The sequence below is a fragment of the Helianthus annuus genome, chromosome 16 (genome assembly GCF_002127325.2).
Source record: "Helianthus annuus cultivar XRQ/B chromosome 16, HanXRQr2.0-SUNRISE, whole genome shotgun sequence".
NCBI classification, from domain to species: domain Eukaryota; kingdom Viridiplantae; phylum Streptophyta; class Magnoliopsida; order Asterales; family Asteraceae; genus Helianthus; species Helianthus annuus.
The window spans coordinates 94,123,696-94,145,249 of record NC_035448.2 but is presented as its reverse complement, the minus strand read 5'-3'; the positions used below and the strand labels follow the sequence as shown (position 1 = coordinate 94,145,249).

General features: G+C 38.7%; 1 protein-coding gene and 2 non-coding genes across 3 annotated transcripts; 1 reads left to right on the top strand and 2 right to left on the bottom strand.

The window, feature by feature from the left end:
- The first annotated feature begins 2,809 nt into the window (after window positions 1-2,809).
- On the top strand, window positions 2,810-8,510 carry LOC110917021 (plasma membrane ATPase 1). Its single transcript, XM_022161640.2, has 17 exons — window positions 2,810-2,937; window positions 3,039-3,120; window positions 3,809-3,928; window positions 4,026-4,124; window positions 4,257-4,394; window positions 4,710-4,844; window positions 4,928-5,434; window positions 5,513-5,632; window positions 5,764-6,301; window positions 6,376-6,614; window positions 6,701-6,733; window positions 6,803-6,884; window positions 6,955-7,115; window positions 7,232-7,429; window positions 7,510-7,692; window positions 7,774-7,952; window positions 8,252-8,510. Exons 2-17 carry the CDS (start codon window positions 3,055-3,057, stop codon window positions 8,343-8,345), a joined length of 2,892 nt encoding a protein of 963 aa, XP_022017332.1. The 5' UTR covers window positions 2,810-2,937; window positions 3,039-3,054; the 3' UTR covers window positions 8,346-8,510.
- Window positions 8,511-8,610: 100 nt separating this feature from the next.
- On the bottom strand, window positions 8,611-8,683 carry TRNAE-CUC. Its single transcript has one exon. It is a non-coding gene; the product is annotated as a tRNA-Glu (tRNA).
- Window positions 8,684-19,434: 10,751 nt separating this feature from the next.
- LOC118488596 lies at window positions 19,435-19,541 on the bottom strand. The gene has a single exon (XR_004885140.1). It is a non-coding gene; the product is annotated as a small nucleolar RNA R71 (small nucleolar RNA).
- Between the last annotated feature and the right edge of the window lie 2,013 nt (window positions 19,542-21,554).

The window sequence follows — 21,554 nt, the reverse complement described above, 5'->3', positions numbered from 1 at the left end:
AATTGGGTTATAAAACCGTCACATAAGCCACACCTTCCTATTCTTTGAACACTTAAACCCCCAAACATTCCCTCACTCTCACACACACTCTCCTTCTCCCTCTCCTCTCATCTTTCTCTCACTAAAACCCTAAGATACCATCACCGTCCTCCTTCTCACCTATCGGACTCAACCGGCAGCAATAGGACTCTCGGAAATCAGCTCATCATCACCATTCGGAAGCTAGTTCATTGATACTCCATACCCTCAATATCCAGCCGGTATGTGTTCTGTAGTTGTTTAGTCTTTAAGGTGATTTTAGGGTACAACATGATACTACTTGAATGAATGTGTAGCATAATAGGTGTTGTTGTTGTGAATGTTTAAATGATGCAGGATGAGTAAACTGTGAATATGCAACTTGTTGATGAACAATGTGTTTCTTACTAGAAAGTATAGGGAAATATTTCTTTGATGATGTTTTGCAAGATTGCTTTAATATCTACTTTATGTGTTATGATTCTTGTCCATAAAATGCAAGGTTATGAAGGATGAACATATGATGGATATGTGTTGAATGTGTTTGAATGATGATATGAACATTTGAATATGCTGTGTTTGATCCGTTTGAATTGAGAATTGGACAAGAAAACATGTTTGTGCATTTCGGTTGGATAGTACACAATTTCATGAACATGCAATTTCATTGGATAGTACATCAGAGGTTCTAGAAGGATTTCATGTGCACGCAACCGTGTTTGCGAGTCGAGACCTTCGATTGCGACTCGAGACAAAAACGTGACAATTCGAGACAGACTTCAAGGACTCGAGACCGGCAAGGTCTCGAGTTGAGACTTCATGATCCCGACTCGAGACTGGACTCGAGACCCCTGAGGTTGCGACTCATGCCAGCATCACTCGAGACCAGACGATCATAACTCGAGATCTCCTGGTTGCGACTCGAGACCGCGTGTTCTCGAGTCGAGACCACCTTGTCTCGACTGGGCTGCCTACCTTGGTTATTGGGCCACAATGTGTTATGTTTGGACTATGTGTTAACTGTTACTGTTTAACCGTGTAATTATTAGAGCAGGCCCAATAACTTAAATGATAACTGCATACATTCTATGTGTTAGATACATGTAGGATATTCGTGATTACTTGTACCCCCAAACCTGACCTATACTGGTAACCATGTTAGGACGTGGTGACCAGCAAGCTTGACCAAGTAAGCTAATCTGCCGAGCAACCCAAGGTGAGTTCACAACTTAAAGCATGCATTCCCGGTGGATTGGGAAACGGAACTAAAAACAACACTATCCCATTGTGAGGGATACAAACTTGCTTTTCTTCCCTTATTACTGGGAACAAACTTACTTTCCTCCCCTTGTGTGGGACTCTTAGTTAATTACTGTTTATACGGAATGCAACGGGCAACACTAAACGAAACTCTATCACTTAAGTCCCTACTACTTAATACCGATTAGTCGTCGGGGCCAGGCGAACGGGTTATTAGTTGATAGCGCTATTTAGGTCTTACCAGCCTCACACCGTGCCCGTGTATGGGATCGGGAGTGAACTAATAGACTCTGGCAAATCCGTCAATGATGATAGAACATTGACAAACGGGGCACTTTACGGAAACGTACGGTCACATGAAGTATTCGGTATTGGAAAAACAGTTTAGTCGCTTACTTATGGGGTAGCTCCCCATGGCATGTATAAACGGATAAATTAACTAGTGAAACAAGTTTTTTTGGTAATTAAAAACTGGACAACTCGTGAACTGCCAACATTTTTGTTAATACCCTACTGCATGCTTTGCAGGTACCCAGTGACTCAGGAGCTTGCTACTTGGGGATGTGTAGTGGTCGTCTAACCCATGTGTTGGGTTCTAAATAACTTGAACCATGAACTTTGCTTTAAACTGTTTTGCCTATGCTTCCGCTACTATGTTACTATTTGAACTTAAAACTTTTGAATTTGATTATGATATTTGCTAACCCTGTGGTTGATGAATACTACTTTTGCTATTAATTAAATTGCTCAGTATAATTGGTGGCTGGATCCTGGTCAGTCACGCCCTCAAGCGGATGATACTCCGCATGTGGGTTTTGAGGGTCTGACAAAAGTTTTGAATTAGAGTTGCAAATTGATTCGGACAACATACCACATGAACGCCAATTGAAGTTTACTCTTTATATTATTTAAAAAGATCCTACTAATACTCTTTATAGTATTTAAAAAGTTCCAACCAAACTTTGCATCGAACGTGGGTAGGGCTGACAATAGGCCACTTGTATAAGTTACGGTTTTACATGTTTACTAAAAATATATATTACAGGAATTTTTGCTTTTCTAAAATTAAAGAATCTATCATTTTTTTATTCTTAGTATATAAAACATACAAATATGCTATAGATATAAGATATAAAATAATTAAGAGTTTTATTAATATTTATTACCTGTGTTATTAGAATGAATGCAAATTAGCAATGTCGTAGACAATGTTGTACTTGATAAAAATAATGCAGCTTTTTTTAATAAAAAAAAATTATGCAAATTAGCAATGTGGTGGACAATGTTGTACTTTTGATACCTCTGAAATTATTTAATCAGAGATTAGTGTGCCACGGTGGCAAGTGGCGCCAAAAAGTCGTTTGCAAACTCTAGTTTGAAACACGAAGGAAAATCTTGTTCCTTCTCTAGTTATAGCTGGAGGCGGATCCTTCAAAATCTTGTTTTGAACTTCTTCCTAGAAACCAATAGAAATCCACAATTTCATCAATTTCTCTACTTTGGATTCTCTCTCTCTCTACTGTCTCATCGTGTTCTCCAATCGTGGTGATCGATACAATGTCTCTATCTCTCTTGCTATATATAATTCCCAATTCTCAGATTGTTACCCCCCTCCTCACTTCATTCTTCTTCTCCTACTGGCTTATGATATAGGTGCAGGTGCACACACTGTTTGATCTTCTGTCTCAATCTTTTGAATAGTTGGATGTGTTTATTCAATTCAAATAAAGTGATTTTGATTTTCACTTTCTGATTGACAGTTTTGTAAAGCCAAAAATGGTATCCATGGAGGAAGATAAGGCAGTTGCTCTCGAGGCAATTAATAAAGAAGCTGTTGATCTGGTACATTTTTTTTTTGTTTCTAATGAAACTTAGTAGTTAGTTGAGTTTAGGAACTTACAATTCTATTGCATGGGTGACCTTTCATTAGAGGACACTAGATTATTACAAGAAAAAGAAACAAACAAAATTGTTTTAGCTTTTTGAACAATGGTTGTGCTTTATTTTTTTTTTTTTTTATTTTTTTTTAAATTTGTACTTCTTACATACAACTGTGTATTTTATGTACAGAAAAAAAAAACCATCAAACTAATTTCTTATGTTTTTAGTAGGTTATATAATAAACGAAATTTGTTCATATTCTTTGTTTGAATTTCAAGAGAGACAAAAAACGTTGTATTTTTATCGGTTACTTGTATTTCAAAAATTTTTAGATTGAAAAATGAATGATGATTCATTTTGTTCCGATTGTTCTTGCAATATTTGGTGTTCTGTATAGATCCCTTACCAAACTGGGTTTTGGAGAACTTTCATTTATAAATTGAAAAACAAAGAAACTTTTATATATTTTTGCATGGCCATGGGGGTTAATTTATGTATGCTAAATTCAAAAGTTTCTTAAAATATCATCCTTGATCGTATGATATCATCAGAAACTTCTATCAATAGAACTATTGATTATCTTTAAGCTAAATCCGATCATCAATCGGTAAATTTAGTTTGTTTTGACAAAGATAGCTTCTTTTTGCAGGAAAATATTCCGATGGAAGAAGTTTTCGAGAATTTAAGATGCACGAAAGAAGGACTGAACTCTGATGAGGTTGAAAAGCGTTTGAATATGTTTGGCTACAATAAGTTGGAAGAGAAGAAGGTTTGGTTGTAATTTGGATTGCATATGAATAGTTTGTTTTATTTATCGTTGGCTTTTTATATTTTAAGCATATAATAATCAATCATGAAACTTGCAGGAAAGTAAAATTCTGAAGTTTTTGGGTTTTATGTGGAATCCTCTGTCTTGGGTAATGGAAGCAGCAGCAATCATGGCAATTGCTATGGCTCGAGGAGGGGTTAGTCCATTTTTGTATCTTATTTGAAATTTATATATATGTATATATAGATGTTGATTATATGATTGTATATAAAACTATATGTTATTTTCTTTTTTTTCTGATTCTTGCACTTGGAATTATTGCTTCCAGGGTGAACCTGCTGACTATCACGATTTTGGTGGCATAGTGGTACTTCTGCTTATCAATTCAACCATAAGTTTTGTAGAAGAGAATAACGCTGGAAACGCAGCTGCAGCCCTCATGGCTCGTTTGGCTCCAAAAGCTAAGGTGCACCTTAATTAATGTGAACGTAAAAATAAGAAAAACGCAGATAAACATGATTAGTTACTGTATTTTTATAATATGTGTAACGGCTCTGGTCAGGTTGGCTTGACCATTAAACACCTTTTTTGTCTCTATAAAAAGAGTCACAGTTGCTTGTGTTTTTTTGAATACGAAACACGGTCATTACAGTAATATTATAAATATCTAAGTAAAACAAGTTAGATGGTTGTGTATATGATGTATATAGATTTTAGATAATTTAAACTCATTTGAACCGTTTCTATTTTCGTTAAATAATGTCATTTTGATATAAAATAGGTTTTACGCAATGGGAAATGGAATGAAGAGGATGCATCAATACTTGTACCTGGAGACATCATAAGTATTAAGCTAGGTGACATTATTCCTGCTGATGCACGTCTGCTTGAAGGAGATCCTTTAAAGATTGATCAAGTAAGAAGTTTAAGTTAATTATTATTTATTTTTTTATTTTAAACAAGAATCATATAGTTATTGACTTTTGATACGTTTTGCAGTCAGCTCTTACAGGTGAATCTCTCCCAGTAACGAAGAATCCAGGTGACGGGGTGTACTCAGGGTCCACGTGTAAACAAGGTGAAATTGAGGCAGTTGTTATTGCGACAGGGGTCCATACGTTCTTTGGGAAAGCAGCTCATCTTGTGGACAACACTACACACATAGGTCACTTTCAACAGGTTTTGACTGCGATTGGGAACTTCTGCATATGCTCAATTGCGATAGGCATGGTTATTGAAATAATTGTGATATATGCTCTTCAAAAGAGGCATTATCGTGAAGGAGTCGATAACCTTCTCGTGATACTCATTGGTGGGATCCCAATTGCAATGCCAACTGTTTTATCTGTTACAATGGCCATTGGCTCCCATAAACTAGCTCAACAGGGAGCTATAACAAAGAGAATGACCGCCATTGAAGAAATGGCTGGAATGGATGTATTGTGTAGTGATAAAACTGGAACTTTAACTCTCAACAAACTTACTGTTGACAAAAATTTGATTGAGGTGATGTAATTTTTTTTTTCTATTGGTTTTGGAAAAAAAAAAAAGGATTATTTTTTCTTAAATTCATGAATTATGCAGGTTTTTGCAAGTGGTGTTGATAAGGACACGGTTGTGTTAATGGCTGCTAGAGCATCAAGGTTGGAAAACCAAGATGCCATTGATGCTTGTATAGTATCAATGCTGGCTGATCCTAAGGAGGTATTCATATTATCTCTTTTTTATTGGAATGATTTTTTTTTTTTTTTAAGTTTTTAACATTATAATTAATTATATATATGGAATGAATTAAGCAAAACTTAAATAATATTTATTATTGTGAATGTTGCAAGGCGCGATCCGGAATTACAGAAGTGCACTTCCTTCCATTTAATCCAACTGATAAGAGGACAGCTTTGACATACATTGACGGTGCTGGCAAGATGCATAGAGTTAGCAAAGGTGCACCAGAACAGATTTTGAATCTGTCAAAAAACAAATCGGAGATTGAAAAGAGGGTACACGCAATCATTGATAATTTCGCTGAACGTGGACTTCGATCTCTTGGAGTGGCTCGCCAGGAAGTACCAGCTAACAGTAAAGATAGCCCTGGTGGTCCGTGGGAATTTGTGGGGCTTCTTCCTCTATTCGATCCACCTCGCCATGACAGTGCTGAGACAATTAGAAGAGCTTTAGATCTTGGAGTTAGTGTTAAGATGATCACCGGTGACCAACTGGCCATTGCTAAGGAGACTGGGAGACGACTAGGAATGGGTGTTAACATGTATCCTTCATCATCCTTACTTGGCGATCATAAGGATCAACTACTTAGAGCTTTACCTGTTGATGAACTTATTGAAAAAGCCGATGGTTTTGCTGGTGTTTTTCCAGGTAACCATTCAACTCATATTGGTATTTCCACCTTTAGATGTTCATGGTAAACGCTTGAATCCTATTACATACAGAGCACAAGTATGAAATTGTGAAGATTCTTCAAAGTAAAAAGCACATTTGTGGAATGACGGGTGATGGTGTAAACGATGCACCTGCATTAAAGATAGCCGACATTGGAATTGCAGTGGATGATGCCACAGATGCAGCTCGAAGCGCGTCTGACATAGTTCTAACTGAGCCGGGGCTCAGTGTCATCATCAGCGCGGTGTTAACAAGCCGAGCCATCTTCCAGAGAATGAAAAACTATACAGTAAAATCCTCAACTATTATGCTGTTTTATTTTTTTTTTTACATGGATTCAAATTTTTAAACATTCCCTCCTTTTTCATTCTCCAGATCTATGCCGTTTCAATCACCATACGTATTGTGGTAAGTTAACTTAATCTTTACTTGCTAAATCAGCATTGTTTGTAATCTTTAAATTTTGTTCTGTTGCAGTTAGGGTTCATGTTGCTGACTTCTTTTTACGAATTTAATTTCCCTCCAATTCTTGTTCTTGTCATAGCCATTCTGAATGACGGTATGGTTGATCGAAATGATACAAATATGTATTTTCAAAAATCTGTTTTTAATCAACAATATGTATCCAGGTACGATCATGACTATTTCCAAAGATAGAGTGAAACCATCTCCCAGCCCAGACAGCTGGAAGCTCAGTGAAATTTTTGCAACTGGAATAGTCATAGGCACCTACCTTGCTCTAATGACTGTCTTATTCTTTCATTTGGCTAGTCAAACCAATTTTTTTGCGGTACAAAAAAATTATCGTTTCATGTTTAATGGATTATGTAATGTAATAAATAATAACTCTTAACCGCTGTTACATGCAGACATTTCTAACTTTCTTTCACTCTGTTATCCTTTCAGCATACCTTCCATGTGGAAAGTTTACATAAGCATAAAGGCCTCGCAGATGATGTTTGGAAAGCGAAGCTAGCATCAGCTGTATACCTCCAAGTCAGCACAATTAGCCAGGCGTTAATATTTGTCACACGCTCCAGGGGTTGGTCTTTCACGGAAAGACCAGGTCTTCTGTTGCTTGCTGCATTCATTCTAGCTCAACTCGTAAGCATCTTATTTTCTTGGTTGGTTTCCCTTTGATATAGTTGTTGTTTTATTGTAATGTGGATGTAATATCTTTGCAGTTTGCCACTGTGATGTCAGCATATTTGAGCTGGAGTTTTGCTAAGGTCCATGCGATTGGTTGGGGTTGGACTGGAGTTATATGGTTGTATAACATCTTAAGCTACATGTTGCTTGACCCTATCAAATTCGCCGTTAGATATGCGCTTAGTGGGAGAGCATGGGGCCATGTTATTAACCGTAAAGTGAGTAAAACTTTCATTTACTTTCGTGTCAAGTAAAATAAGACTCAGAAAATGAAAACCATAGATTATTGAATTTTGCAGACGGCATTCAGCACCCAAAAGGACTTTGGTAGGGAAGCCCGCGAGGCAGCATGGGCAAAAGAGCAAAGAACACTTCATGGTCTTGATACTTCTGAAGCAAAGCCTTTTGCTGAAAACTACACCTTCAGAGACATCAACATGATGGCGGAAGAAGCAAAACGTCGTGCAGAGATTGCAAGGTCTATATTTTCCTTCTTTCCTACACCGCTAACCATTTATTTAAAAGTTATTAATAAAACAAGACTACAAAAAATGATGAAACATGATTTAATAAATAAATATTTTAGTAAATAAACTCGCGAGACCCCACCACCAATGCCTTGCTCACTCAAGAGTGGAAGCAGGAAATCCAAACACTTTGGGTAGTTTTTGGACCCTTTATTTTTCAACTTATTATTTTTGTTTAGAAATAAATGTGCCCGGTTAAAAAGAAAACCCGAGTACATGATCTCTCACATCATCCGTTGTTGCCCTACAGATTAAGGGAACTTCATACCCTGAAGGGAAAGGTAGAGTCTTTTGCGAAGCTAAGAGGATTAGACATCGATGTGAACCCACACTACACTGTGTGATCGATGCCGTGGACATAGACACGTTTTAATGTAATTCTTCTACTCGAATTTGATCGTGCAAATCTCACTTGAATGCACAAAATCACCAATAAAAGCAGCTTCCTTGTTCTGTTTCATAAATCTATTGTCAAACTATCGTTCTTAAGATTGTTTTTTCATGTATCATTTATCAATGCAGGTTCCGTGAGTAATGATTCCACAATTTGCTTATACTAAAAATATAAAAATAAAGAAGTTTCCCATTACAAAAGGTTAAATAAAAACATTCCGTTGCCGGGACTTGAACCCGGGTCTCTCGGGTGAGAGCCGAGTATCCTAACCAACTAGACTACAACGGATTGCTATGTGTTTTGCCCGTATATAATTTAGAAACGAATATAACAAGAAAATTAGCTTTGTAATATAATACGTCACTGAACAACGTAAAAGTTTAACAAAAACACAAGTTAAAGGGTAAACTTTTCTTCAATGACGGAAAAAATTGGCAAACAAAAAAGTGTGTTTTCCTTGTACAAAATTCAAAAAAACATGGATGATAAAAAAAAATTTCCATCAAATTTTGTTAAGAGGCAAAATCAGAAAGAGATTGCCGGTGATCGTCAGTCCAACTGGTCGGAGATGGGAAGGTTTACCCATTTTATGGGGTTTCTGCCCGGGTTGGTCTGTGTTCGACTCCGAGCCGTTGGGTTGTCAGAAAGTGAGCAATATGTCATAGTATAGGGGCTAAATGTGTAATATGGTGTTCTATATAAACACCCTTCTGATGTAACCTTAATCTAAGTTTTTTTCAATACAATTCAAACCCCCATTACAAAGGTTAGTCTCTGTACCATTCAACATGGTATTAGAGCAGAGTTTCTGATATGTGAACACTTTGTCCATCATCTACAATCTATCTCTACAAAGCCAAAGTCAAACCAAGAAAAAAAACCAAAAACAAAAGCCAAAATCAACTCCAAAAATCCGTTCAAAACTACAAGAATCCAATCTATCTCCATCGTCGCCGCTACAATCTGTGCAAACCCTAGTCGTCGTCGTTGCCCAAACTACAATCCAATCCAAACCCTAGCCGTTTTCTTCCTTAATCTGGGCGGACTTGTTCATCAGTGGAAATCTGATTTGCAGGTCTTCGTGTGTGTTGATTGATTTCAAAGTAGCAGAAAAGGAAGTATTTGTTGATATTGTGTTCATGATTATTATTGAGATCTTCATCGAAGAGTAATAGAACGATGGGTATCGATATGCAGTTGGTGTTTTGAAGCAATTAATTGCAGTTGTTTTGATTGAAGCCGAATAGGTTCAATACAGTTGGTGTTCTTTTTTTTATTGATTTTTCGGTGGAACCCTAGCCGCCATTTAATCCGACAGAATTACTGGAGTTCTGGGTCGTTTCAATCTGGCGGATTTAATCAAGAAGCGAGCGGATTTGTTCTGGGTTACCTTAAATCTTGAACACGAGTTCAAGTTGCCCGGCGTATTTAATAAATACGCCGGTAAGATAACTTCGCACTAGCGTTGTTATTCCAAGTTTCTTTTGTTATAGGTTGTCGGCGTATTTGGGCGACCTTAAGATAATTTATCTACGGTTCCCAGCGTATTTGATATATCTCCGGCGACTTAAATCTTGAACGCGAGTTCAAGTGTCCAGCGTAATTATTAAATACGTTGGTCAGTTGTTTGTCCGTAACCATATGTGAATGGGTATTTAACTAAAATTATTTAAAACTATATTTAAAACATAATAGACTCCAAATATGAAAAATAAATATTATCTTGTTCCGCAAACAACCTAAACATGTTATCTACATCAGATATGTCACAAAATCACTTAATCAACTTTCCAATTGCAAGACAGCTAGTTACCTGGTCTGGATTTCTAACATTATGATTCTTCAGAAAGTTAACGCGATAGTCACACGTTAACCACCTAAAATCATTCATTAGCGAGCTATTGATATTTATTCATGCGAATCTTTAAAGATAGGTTATTTACCTGGTCTGGATTCCTAACCTCACTTATCAAAGAAAGCAATACTGATGGTCACAATACAGGCACGAAGATAAGCATTATCATACAATAAACTATTTCATCTTACAAGTCTTGAACACAAATCTCCCAAGTTAGCAATTTCAACCAAAACTACTAAACAAAGATCATAAACCACTTCAAGAAAATGTAACAACACCATATAATTCGTTAGAACCCTTACGTGCAAGAAAGCATCCTCAATCAAAATAAGATTTATCTTGTATAAAACCAATACCCTGGTCCAGTTTCATGGTGTAAACGAGTTTACAAACAAGTGATTAATCAAGGAATTGTTAACAATCTTCACTAACCACAGATTCATTATCCAAGACAATCAAACATAATCAAGAATCCAACATCAATCAAACATTCATCATATAATCATGAAGATTCAAACATGAAAAAGTACTAAAGATACATACAAATAAGATTACAACCTAAAGATCATTCATAAAACAAGTTCATTACTACTATTACACAATACTACATAAACATAAACTAACATCAACTCAATACTTGAATAATGATCAGAATACATGTTTAAGAACAAGGAATCGAACCATAAACAAGCAAGGAATTGATGGGTGGGATTGATTAAGCTTCCACTCGATCTTGAGGCTTTAAATTGGTCTGATCAGGAGAGCTTGGAACCTAGAAATCACCCAGAAACTTGGAGAAAAGCCCAACACTCTAACCAGTAGCGAATGCTGCTATTTATAGGCAATTTTCAGTTTGGCACGATCGTGCACATCTAGTTTTTGGGTGACGTCAGCTTTCATATGGGTCAGACAAGTGGACTAGTGGACAACTTGGTTTCGGTCATCAGATCGGCACGGTCGTGCATCTGGCCACATGGTGGTGCGGTGTCGTTAGAATTGTACCAGAATGTCATCAGAATTTATGGTCCAGGTAGTGCACGGTCGTGCACTGACTCGCACAGTCATGCGTTCCGAGTAAACAGCAGCACCGCCTCTTGCACTAGCAGTGCTTCCGGGGTTGGAGACCATGCACGGACGTGCAGTGGACCGCACGGTCGTGCGTGATCTGGCAGTTCACCAGAATCTTTCCAATTTCACCAGAAATGTCGTTAAATCGCCCTGTTTTCACCAGATTTGTCTTTTGCACATTGTTTAAGACCTGAAAATAGAAAAGTACCTAATTTGGTACCTAAACATCCTAGTTTCGGCCAAAAATGCTTAAAACGGAAGTAAATTGTGGGATAAAAACATGTATAATTTATCGTATATCAGAAGATAATCAAGCAAGACCATTCTGATAGAGTCTAATGATAAATCTGGTATTTATAATCAGAATCTGGTAAGTCTGATCATCAGAATTTCTGATCATCAAGTTCATCACAATTCTGATAAGCTGGTCACCAGAAATTCTGGTAGACCAACTTGTCTTAAGAGATAAGGCCTGACACAATCCAAAAAGTAGCAAGTTGGTAATAACTGATTCAATGAATATGCCAAAAAGTCACTTTGTGTAGAGCAAATGATGAATAAACAAATGTTTATTCAGATCTAGACTCTCTATAAATAGAGATGTCAACCCATGAGGTTAAATGAGTTGAGCTAAGCATTCAATACACACACCACAAACTCCATTACCCTTCACACATAATTCTTTAAGCATTCATTTTGTAATATCCAATAACTTTGTTTCACAAAGTCATTAATACACTTGAAAAATTCTGTAAGTTGTTTCTTGAAAGTTTGATTTCTAGTTCCACACAATATTTTCCTATTTGTTGAAATCACTTACCGTAACGCCCTGCGTTTCGATACCCTTATCATTTTAAGCAAGTCTTATCATACTTCCTATCTAATTAGGCTTATGTACTCGAGACTACCGATCATGATGAGAAATGAGACTGTTTGAAGAGACTGTTTGAATCTTAATTGTGTTAAACTATTACTCTATGTGATGCTTCTTATATGTGAACGATATGATTCTTGACTCTTGTGACGCTTCTATATGTGAACGGTGTATTTATCCTAGATACTTGACACTTGTTATGCTTTGATACTGGATGAACGAGAAACTAATTTAGACACGAATTCGAAACACGATGTCACTCTTGTTATATATGCTATTCGAACATCTCGGTGTAATAATACTATAATAATGATGACTCACAATAATAGGCAACGCAACACTTAATCGCTCGCAAAACGAACCAAAGTTGGAAAACTAACAAACGCAAACCGGCTATCCGAATAGACATCCGATCGGATGACCATCCGCCCGGATGACCATCCGACCGGATGACCATCCGACCGGATGGCCATTCGACCGGACGCCATCTGACACTTGCCACTTGCACCGACTTAACCCATCTAATCGAGCCCATTCGACTTAGCCTGTCACTGTCAACTATAAATAGCCGACCTGAACCTCCATTTTCACCTTTCACTCGGACCTTTCGCTCTCAAGCTTCCAGACGTAATCCAAGGCTATTTTGTAAGCTTTTTACCTCAAAACTCCTCTAATCATCATCTCTAATCACTTCTACTCCAGCTTCTTCATCAAAATCACATGAACACTTCAACTTTTTCTTAAAAACCAACTGATTTGGACCTCTTGAAGGTGGTTTCCACTCGGTTGCTTATTGATGTGTGTAAAATGCAACATATAAATTACATCAAATGAGGCATAAAACTAACCCTTTTTTAGTACTAATGTTGGAAAAAGTGTGCTTTTGTCTTCCTTTTGTATTTTCAGGGTTAAATGAGCTTAAACGGACAAAAGGAACAAATATACATCCAAAACCAACATAAATACAAAGAAAAGGAAGAAACGTGGCATGCCCGACTCCTCGACAGCATCTCCCAAAGCAAAAACAAGAAGAAAGCTGAGCATCGGGCTGTGCCCAGCTGAGCATGGGGCTGTGCCCAGCTGAGCATGGGGCTGTGCCTAGCTGAGCATGGGGCTGTGCCCAGCTGAGCATGGGGCTGTGCCCAGCTCAACACGGGGCATGTCCAGCTCAACACGGGGTGTGCCCAGTGAACACGGGGTCATGGTTAGCCTTGGCACAAAAGACAAACCTGTAGAAGCTTCTACTGCCCACCACGGGGTCGTGCCCAGCGGACACGGGGGTGTGGTCAACTTCCTACAGGCGCATTTATTGGAATTGCGAATTGCAATTAATGAGAGAGAGATTCGGATGGACACGGGGCCATGCCCAGCGGACACGGGGCCGTGCCCGAGCTTCTGTTCAGCCTATAAATAGGAGTGTTTGGAGCTCTTGCAACTCATCCCTTGGCACACCACCTCTCTCGCACTTCACCCACCACCCACCACCACCATAACACCATCATCCACTGTAACGCCCTGCTTCTACGTACTTTCCATAATTAGAAAGCTCGCCTTGTAATGTTATTTTTGGAAATCTTGTATTATTATAGTCGTCTTCTCGTTGTAAAATCCGAGACTTGGATCATAAATAAAATTCGTATTTCTTTAAATTCACCATCTACATATTCATACATGTTCATACGTTCGAATTCATTGTACATCGAATCCTTATTTGTAATTCATACTTATACGATACTTATTCACGATGCATGTCCATGCTTGTCCTTAAATTGTTGATACCTAAAAACCCCTAATAATATGCTTATTTATACAACGGTTAATCATCTAATATGTGACATATACTTGTCACTTACAAACATGTTACATACTTGTACATTACACTTTTTACCTAGTTAAATCATGTTTTATTTCATATTTCACCTTGTTACAAGTTAGGGGAAACATTGTTGCATATTATTACACAACTTAACTAACAAAATTACTCATTATAATGTTTTAAAAAATAAAAAAAATAAAGAGATATGGCAGCCCCAATTCAGCAAAATTCAGCCCCATATAGTTGGGTTTTGTGGGCTAGTTTCAAGGTGTAACCCCTTCTAAACACTTCCAAAGCCCAACCCATTGAAACCCTAATCCTTCCCCCTATAAATAATACTTATAACCAGCCTCTCTACCACTTTTGTAACACTAAAAACTCTCAAAACATCCTCCAAACCGTAGCTGAAAGCAAAGGTTCGAGCAGATTGACACCCCTTCACGAAAATGAGCATAACTCACTCATTTCTTAACGAAATCACTTGATTATTTTTCCTACTTACTTGGATAATCATGGGGTTCGATTCCTAGACTTCTCCTTGGAGAAATCAGACCTGGAAATGCCCCGAAATCATCCATAAACTTTCTGTTTGTTTTTATGTTCATCAAAAACTTGTTTATACCTATGTAACTTGTGTTCAACACATCTCATACCTATGTCCTAATGCTTACAACTTATCCCATGGTTGGTTAAGCTTAAAAACAAGGTTGTGACATTTAAAATCAGAGGATTAAACCTCATAAACTTGGTGTTTTGTCTAGGGTTTCAACCCACAAATCATGTCAAACATAGCCTTTGATACATGAGTGATTAGGAAACAACTTGGGTTGTCCTACATACAATCCTCACGTGATTTGATGATTTCTCTATAGTTAGGTTGTTCATGTTATTGTGCAAATCCTAGTTCGTGACCCTCCTTGGTTGTTGTTACACCAAGTGAAGTGGTGAACATTCAAGGGGTTCCTAAATGGAAGCATGTCCTTCCTACCCCATACATGACATCTATGATAACACGAGGTGCCTAAATGAAGATTCTAATCTTCTACCTCCTACTTGAATTATTGGACTAAATAATATGTAGTACTTAACCTAGATATATATATACACTCATTCGAACCTTTGATGTTGAACTCATGTTTATATGTTAAAGTAGTAGAACATCACCTAAGACCTAAACCTTGTTGTGATTCTTATGGGTGTTCAACTCATGAAAACATTATCATAACCCTTGTGGTTACCAAGTGTCATACAAGTGTTAAGTGTTGAAGATGATTATTTTCACATGCTATTCACATATCTTACTTTTTATGTTGTTTTGAATACCGAATCTCGACTCTAAGCATACTTGAACTTTAACCCTACACATTCAATCTTCCAACCTCATCAACTCGTCAATAATTGGATAATTGGAAAGCATATGCAAACTTTGTGAGTATACTCGTATTTCCCCTTTTTACTTTTACCACTTTTGGGGTGTAACATGTTTATCTATCAACAAACTTACACATGAATATTTTGCTTAAACAAATGAACATTCCTATAACACGCTTGTATACGTGATGGCTTGATGCTTTAAACTTGGATTTATCTTATGTGTTGAATTTATCATTAACTTCGTACGAGCCAAACCGTGACATATGTAGCGCTATAGGATTAACGACCCGCCCCTTTATCTCGGTTATGTCATGAGCATATTGCGTTTCCTTGGTTTGATATGTTAGACACATACCATATTTAAAGGCTTATCTTGAATCACATGCTTGCTATGAGGAATTGTTCAAAACTTATCTTTTGCTATGTACGTATCAAACTTGTATACTCGCCTTTGCTTTTGCATTGAACTTTATTTTAACATGTTACAGGTGGATGTTGACGATGCATGGAATCTAGTAGGATGCTTAGATACCCACTTAGAAAGAATTGTATTCGTATTGTATCATTTTATTATTCATGTTGTTGTACTTTGTTTCAAAACCTTGTACTTGATTCTTTAGAAATGAAATGAAATGATTATTTAAATAGTTGTCACAATTATTAGCGTTATGATGTCTCGAGCATCTTCACACTTCGTCTCATCCCGATGTTTCCGCCATTGGTTGGGGTGTGACATCCACCACCATCATCCATTGTCCATCATAGAGTGTGTGAGTCGTCTCGGGATCCAAGATTGATCGTAAGAGTTCTTGACAATCAAAGGCCATGTTTGCCTAAGTCTCTTACATCACTTGGTGAAGACAAGTGTCTAGTGTAATACTTTTTATTTTTTAATCTTTTGCACTTTTTAGTTGGTTTTGTATTAATGACTTTAATTACTAGTTTCTTATGTTGAAGGTGATTCTTCCTTATCGTTTGTCTGTGGTGTCTTGGCATTATTTTACTGTCTATATAAAATAAAAGATTTTCACCATTCATATCTCCACGGTCTATATGGAGGTATGTTGGCTACCTGGTCGGGGGTTAAGGGAACGGTTTGGTAAGAGTCTTGCCATTGTTCAGTGTATAGATCCTGCAAAGGACCTGAGTCAAATTTAGTAGGACCTCCTTCGATACCCAAAGGTATTGGATGGCGGGGGTCCAAACTCTTTGATCCCCTCATAAGTTAAACTACTATTAAAACTTTAACCCAGCTACTTAGGACTGTATCCCTGCTGACTCAGACTACTTAGCCAAGGGTAACGTCGCCTTCAAAAGAGGGGCCTACCACATTATGCATTAATAACTTAATTAATTATCTTTCAATAATCCGACCTCTTAGGATTGTATCCTTGCTGACTCAAACTACTGGGTTGAGGGTAACGTCGCCTTCAAAAGAGGGGCCTGCTACAATAACTAAGATAATCTCTTAAATAAGTGCAAAAGTGCATGATGTGTGCAAAATGCAACATATAAATTACATCAAATGAGGCATAAAACTAACCCTTTATAAGTACTAATGTTAGAAAAAGTGTGTTTTTGTCTTCCTTTTGTATTTTCAGGATTAAATGAGCTCAAAGAAGCAAAAAGGCAGCTAAATCTAACATAAATACAAGAAAAGGAACAAAAGTGGATTGCCCGACCCCTCGACAGCATCCTCCCAAGCAAAACAGAGAAGGCAGAAGAACTGAACACGCCCCGTGCTCAGCGAGCACGGGGCCGTGCCCAAGATGCAGCAGAAAAGACAAACCTATAGAAGCTTCTATTGCTCACCACGAGGGCGTGCCCAGTGAACACGGGGGCGTGCCCAAAGTACTGCAGGCGCATTAATTGTAATTGCGAATTACAATTAATGAGGAGAGATAGTGTCAGACGGGCACGGGGCCGTGCCCAGGCCTCTGTTCAGCCTATAAATAGGAGTGCTTGGCTTCATTGCAACTCATCCCTTGGCACACCACCTCTTTCACACTTCATCCACCACCCACCACCATCACAACACCATCATCCACCACCATCATCCATTGTCCATCGTAGAGTGTGTGAGTCGTCTCGGGATCCAAGATTGATCGTAAGAGTTCTTGACAATCAGGGCCATGTTTGCCTAAGTCTCTTACATCACTTGGTGAAGACAAGTGTTTAGTATAATACTTTTTATTTTTAATCTTTTGCACTTTTTATTGGTTTTGTATTAATGACTTTAATAACTAGTTGCTTATGTTGAAGGTGACTTTTCCTTATCGTTTGTCCGTGGTGTCTTGGCATTATTTTACTGTCTATATAAAATAAAAGATTTTCACCATTCATATCTCCATGGTCTATATGGAGGTATGTTGGCTACCTGGTCGGGGGTTAAGGGAACGGTTTGGTAAAGGTCTTGCCCTTGTTCAGCGTTTAGAGGTCCTGCAAGGGACCTGGGTCAAATTTAGTAGGACCTCCTTCAATACCCAAAGGTATTGGATGGCGGGGGTCCAAACTCTTTGATCCCCTCATAAGTTAACTACTATTAATACTATAACCCGGCTATTTAGGACTGTATCCCTGCTGTCTCAGACTACTTAGTCGAGGGTAACGTCACCTCCAAAAGAGGGGCCTACCATAATTTTCATTAATAACTTAATTCATTATCTTTCAATAATACGACCCTTTAGGATTGTATCCTTGCTGACTCAAACTACTGGGTTGAGGGTAACGTCGCCTTCAAAAGAGGGGCCTACTACAATAACTAAGATAATCTCTTAAACAAGTGCAAAAGTGCGAAAATAATCAAAGGTTATACTAATACACGAGTCGGATCCAAGTGATTCATCTTGTCTATCTGTTTTTATTTTTATTTTATTTTTCAGCATTTAGTTAGTTTTATTTTCTTAGTTTAAAAATCTTTTCTAACATTTTGATTTGATTAGACGTTGAGGATAAACCGGTACTAAAAGCTCTTGTGTCCTTGGACGACCTCGGTATCTTACCAACACTATACTACGCCCACGATGGGTGCACTTGCCCATATGTGTGTTTAGTGTTAGTAAATATCGTGTTTTATAAATTTAAAACTTGGCTAAAAAGTGTAAAAAGGGCTTAAAAATATATACCAAATAAATATTACACTACACGCACATCAAGTTTTTGGCGCCGTTGCCAGGGACACAAGGATTTTAAGAAAGTTAGGAATCAACGGCCTAATCATTTTTTTATTTTCTTTTTAATTTTTTTTAGGATTCTCTTAGTTTTTCAGCTTCTGTAGAGCTCAGCACGGGCCGCGCCTGGTCGGACACGTGCCGTGCCCAGCATTGTTACTGGCAGTTTTTAGTTTTCCAAGTTACAGAAGGCTGACCACGGGGCCGTGTCGGTGCAACACGGGGTCGTGTCCAACTTTCCAGTAACTGGGATCTGGATAACAATCACTGTAACTCCGACCACGGGCCGTGTTCATTGAGCACGGGGCCGTGGTGAACCTTCTGACCAGCATTCTTTTCTGTTTTTTGTTACAGGACTTGGAACCAGACGCCAACCCTACGTAGTGTATGAGCTCCTGTTCTAATAAGGACATAAAAGAACCTCTACAAGAACCCGAACGCTTTCTCAGAAAAAGACTAAAAGCCAAAAACCAAGAGAAAGTTTCGGGGACCCCACCTCCAATGGCGGACCAACGTACCCTCATGGATTATCTACGACCCACCGTAGGTAACCTCGGCGCCGCTATCAATGCACCGAATGTTGAAGCCAATAACTTCGAACTTCGTCCGCATTTGATACAGACGCTTCAGAACTCCGCAACCTTCCATGAGCTTGCGGACGAGGATCCCCATCTACATATTACTAATTTCTTAGAAATATGTGATACTTTTCGGATCAATGGAGCATCGAATGACGCCATCCGCCTCCGGATGTTTCCTTTTTCACTAAAAGATCGAGCAAAAGCTTGGCTTAACGCCTTCCCAGCTGGATCGATAAACACCTGGGATGAACTAGCCCAAAAATTTCTATATAAGTATTTCCCTCCCGCTAAAACGGCTAAATTAATGACTGAAATTAATACATACTCACAAGAGGATGGGGAATCCTTATATGAAACTTGGGAAAGGTTCAAGGAGCTATTGCGAAAGTGTCCGCATCACGGCCTTGCGATATGGCAACAAGTGTCCACTTTCTATAATGGACTGTTGCCACACACAAGGCAAACACTGGACTCTAGCTCCGGGGGACTTTTAGGTAATCGTCGCCCACATGAAATATATAATCAAATTGAGGAAATTGCTCAAACCAATTTTCAGTGGCACACTCCCCGAGGCAATAAGTCCGTTGCCCCGGGCGCCCATAAGGTTGATGAAAGCACTTCTTTACAAGCCCAAATCGAGGCCCTATCTTCAAAAATAAAAAAAATTGGAAATGACAAAAACGGTCTCGGTTATGGCTTGTGAAGGGTGTGGTGGGCCACATGAAAATTGGAGTTGTATGAAAGAAACAGACGATCAACAAGAATCAGTAAACTACATTGATAATAGACCTAGGCCGTCGGGTCCTCCAACGGGCCCCTACAACCAAGGATGGCGAAATCACCCTAACCTTGGTTGGAGAGAACCCGGCAATGGTAGTAACCAACAAAACGTAAACCAACGAACAAACTTTCAACAACCAAGATATGAGTCACAAAATTTCCCTCAACAACAAAGTGGACGAGAAAGGCTTGAAGATACTATATCTCGCCTCATCTCTGACACTGAAATGAAAAACTCGGATAGATTTCTACAATTAGAATCAAATTTTAGAACTCAACAAGCTAGTATTCAAAACATCGAAAAACAAATCAGTCAACTAGCACAAAATTTCTCTGAGAGACCACAAGGTGCGTTACCCAGCAATACCGAAACAAACCCAAAGGCGCAAGTCCATCTCATAACACTACGGAACCGCACCATTGGTCCTACGGAAAGCCCGCCGCTCACCGAGGAGACCGTAACACCACCCTTACAAGAGAAAGGTTCCCCTCCTTCATCAGAACCCCCCAAGGCTCCTCGAGTTCCGTACCCCGGTAGGTTAATCCGACAAAAGACCGAAGAGCAATTCACAAAATTCGAAAGTTTACTAAAACAATTGCATATCAATATTCCTTTCATTGATGTCCTAACCCAAATGCCTAAATACTCTAAGTTCATGAGGGACTTCCTCACTCATAAAAGGAAAATTGAAACATTGCAATTAGTTAACTTAGGCAAAGAATGCTCTGCTCTCGTACTCAACAAACTCCCGCAAAAGAAAATCGATCCCGGAAGCTTCACAATTCCTTGCTCAATCGGTGACTCCCCCGTTCGTAATGCACTAGCCGACCTTGGGGCTAGCATTAACCTCATGCCCTCATCAATGTTCAAGAGACTCGGCCTAGGAAAAACGAGTCCTACAAAAATGAGTATACAGCTTGTTGATCAATCCGTCAAATTCCCGCAAGGTATCATTGAAAATATCCTAGTCAAGGTCGATAAGTTCGTCTACCCGTCCGACTTTGTCATACTTGATATGGAAGAGGACATCAAAGTCCCCCTCATATTAGGGAGACCATTTCTCGCCACCGCACAAGCAGTGGTAGATATGAATGACGGAACACTCACTTTAAAATACGGGGATGATGAAGTAAAGTTCGGGGTTGGGAAGAGAATAGAGGACGATAACCCGGTCAATTACATGAAGGTTATTGATTTGAGTTTGGATGATGCTCTCCGACGGTGCAACATGGGATGCAAAATATCCCGCTCAGAAAACATATAACCTTACCTTGGGTCTAGCCAAGGACCCTTTTAAACGGGGCGCACCACGAAGGCAATCCGCAGAACTATCCTTAGTTTAAGTTTAATCTTTTAGTTTAATTTGCAGGAATAAAACACACTTATGGTGGTCAAGGATGACAAGGGAAACGAGAAACATAAACCCATGCACAAAAACAAGGCACCCGACAACAATTTCTCCCTTACAGTCAGTTCAGCACGGGCCGTGCCCAGCCAACACGGCCCCGTGCTGAACACCCTGCAGACAAATGCCCAGTACAGGTAACTGCACACGGGCTGTGTTCACTGAACACGCCCCCGTGTCCAGCCTTCTGTTTCTTTTCTTTGATTTTCGTTACTGGTACCTGAACACGGGG

Coding starts and splice junctions, on each gene's coding strand:
- LOC110917021 (XM_022161640.2), top strand. CDS start 3,055: ATGGTATCCATGGAGGAAGATAAGGCAGTTGCTCTCGAGGCAATTAAT. Junction 3,929..4,025: donor ATAAGTTGGAAGAGAAGAAG/GTTTGGTTGTAA, acceptor TGAAACTTGCAG/GAAAGTAAAATTCTGAAGTT. Junction 5,633..5,763: donor TGCTGGCTGATCCTAAGGAG/GTATTCATATTA, acceptor GAATGTTGCAAG/GCGCGATCCGGAATTACAGA.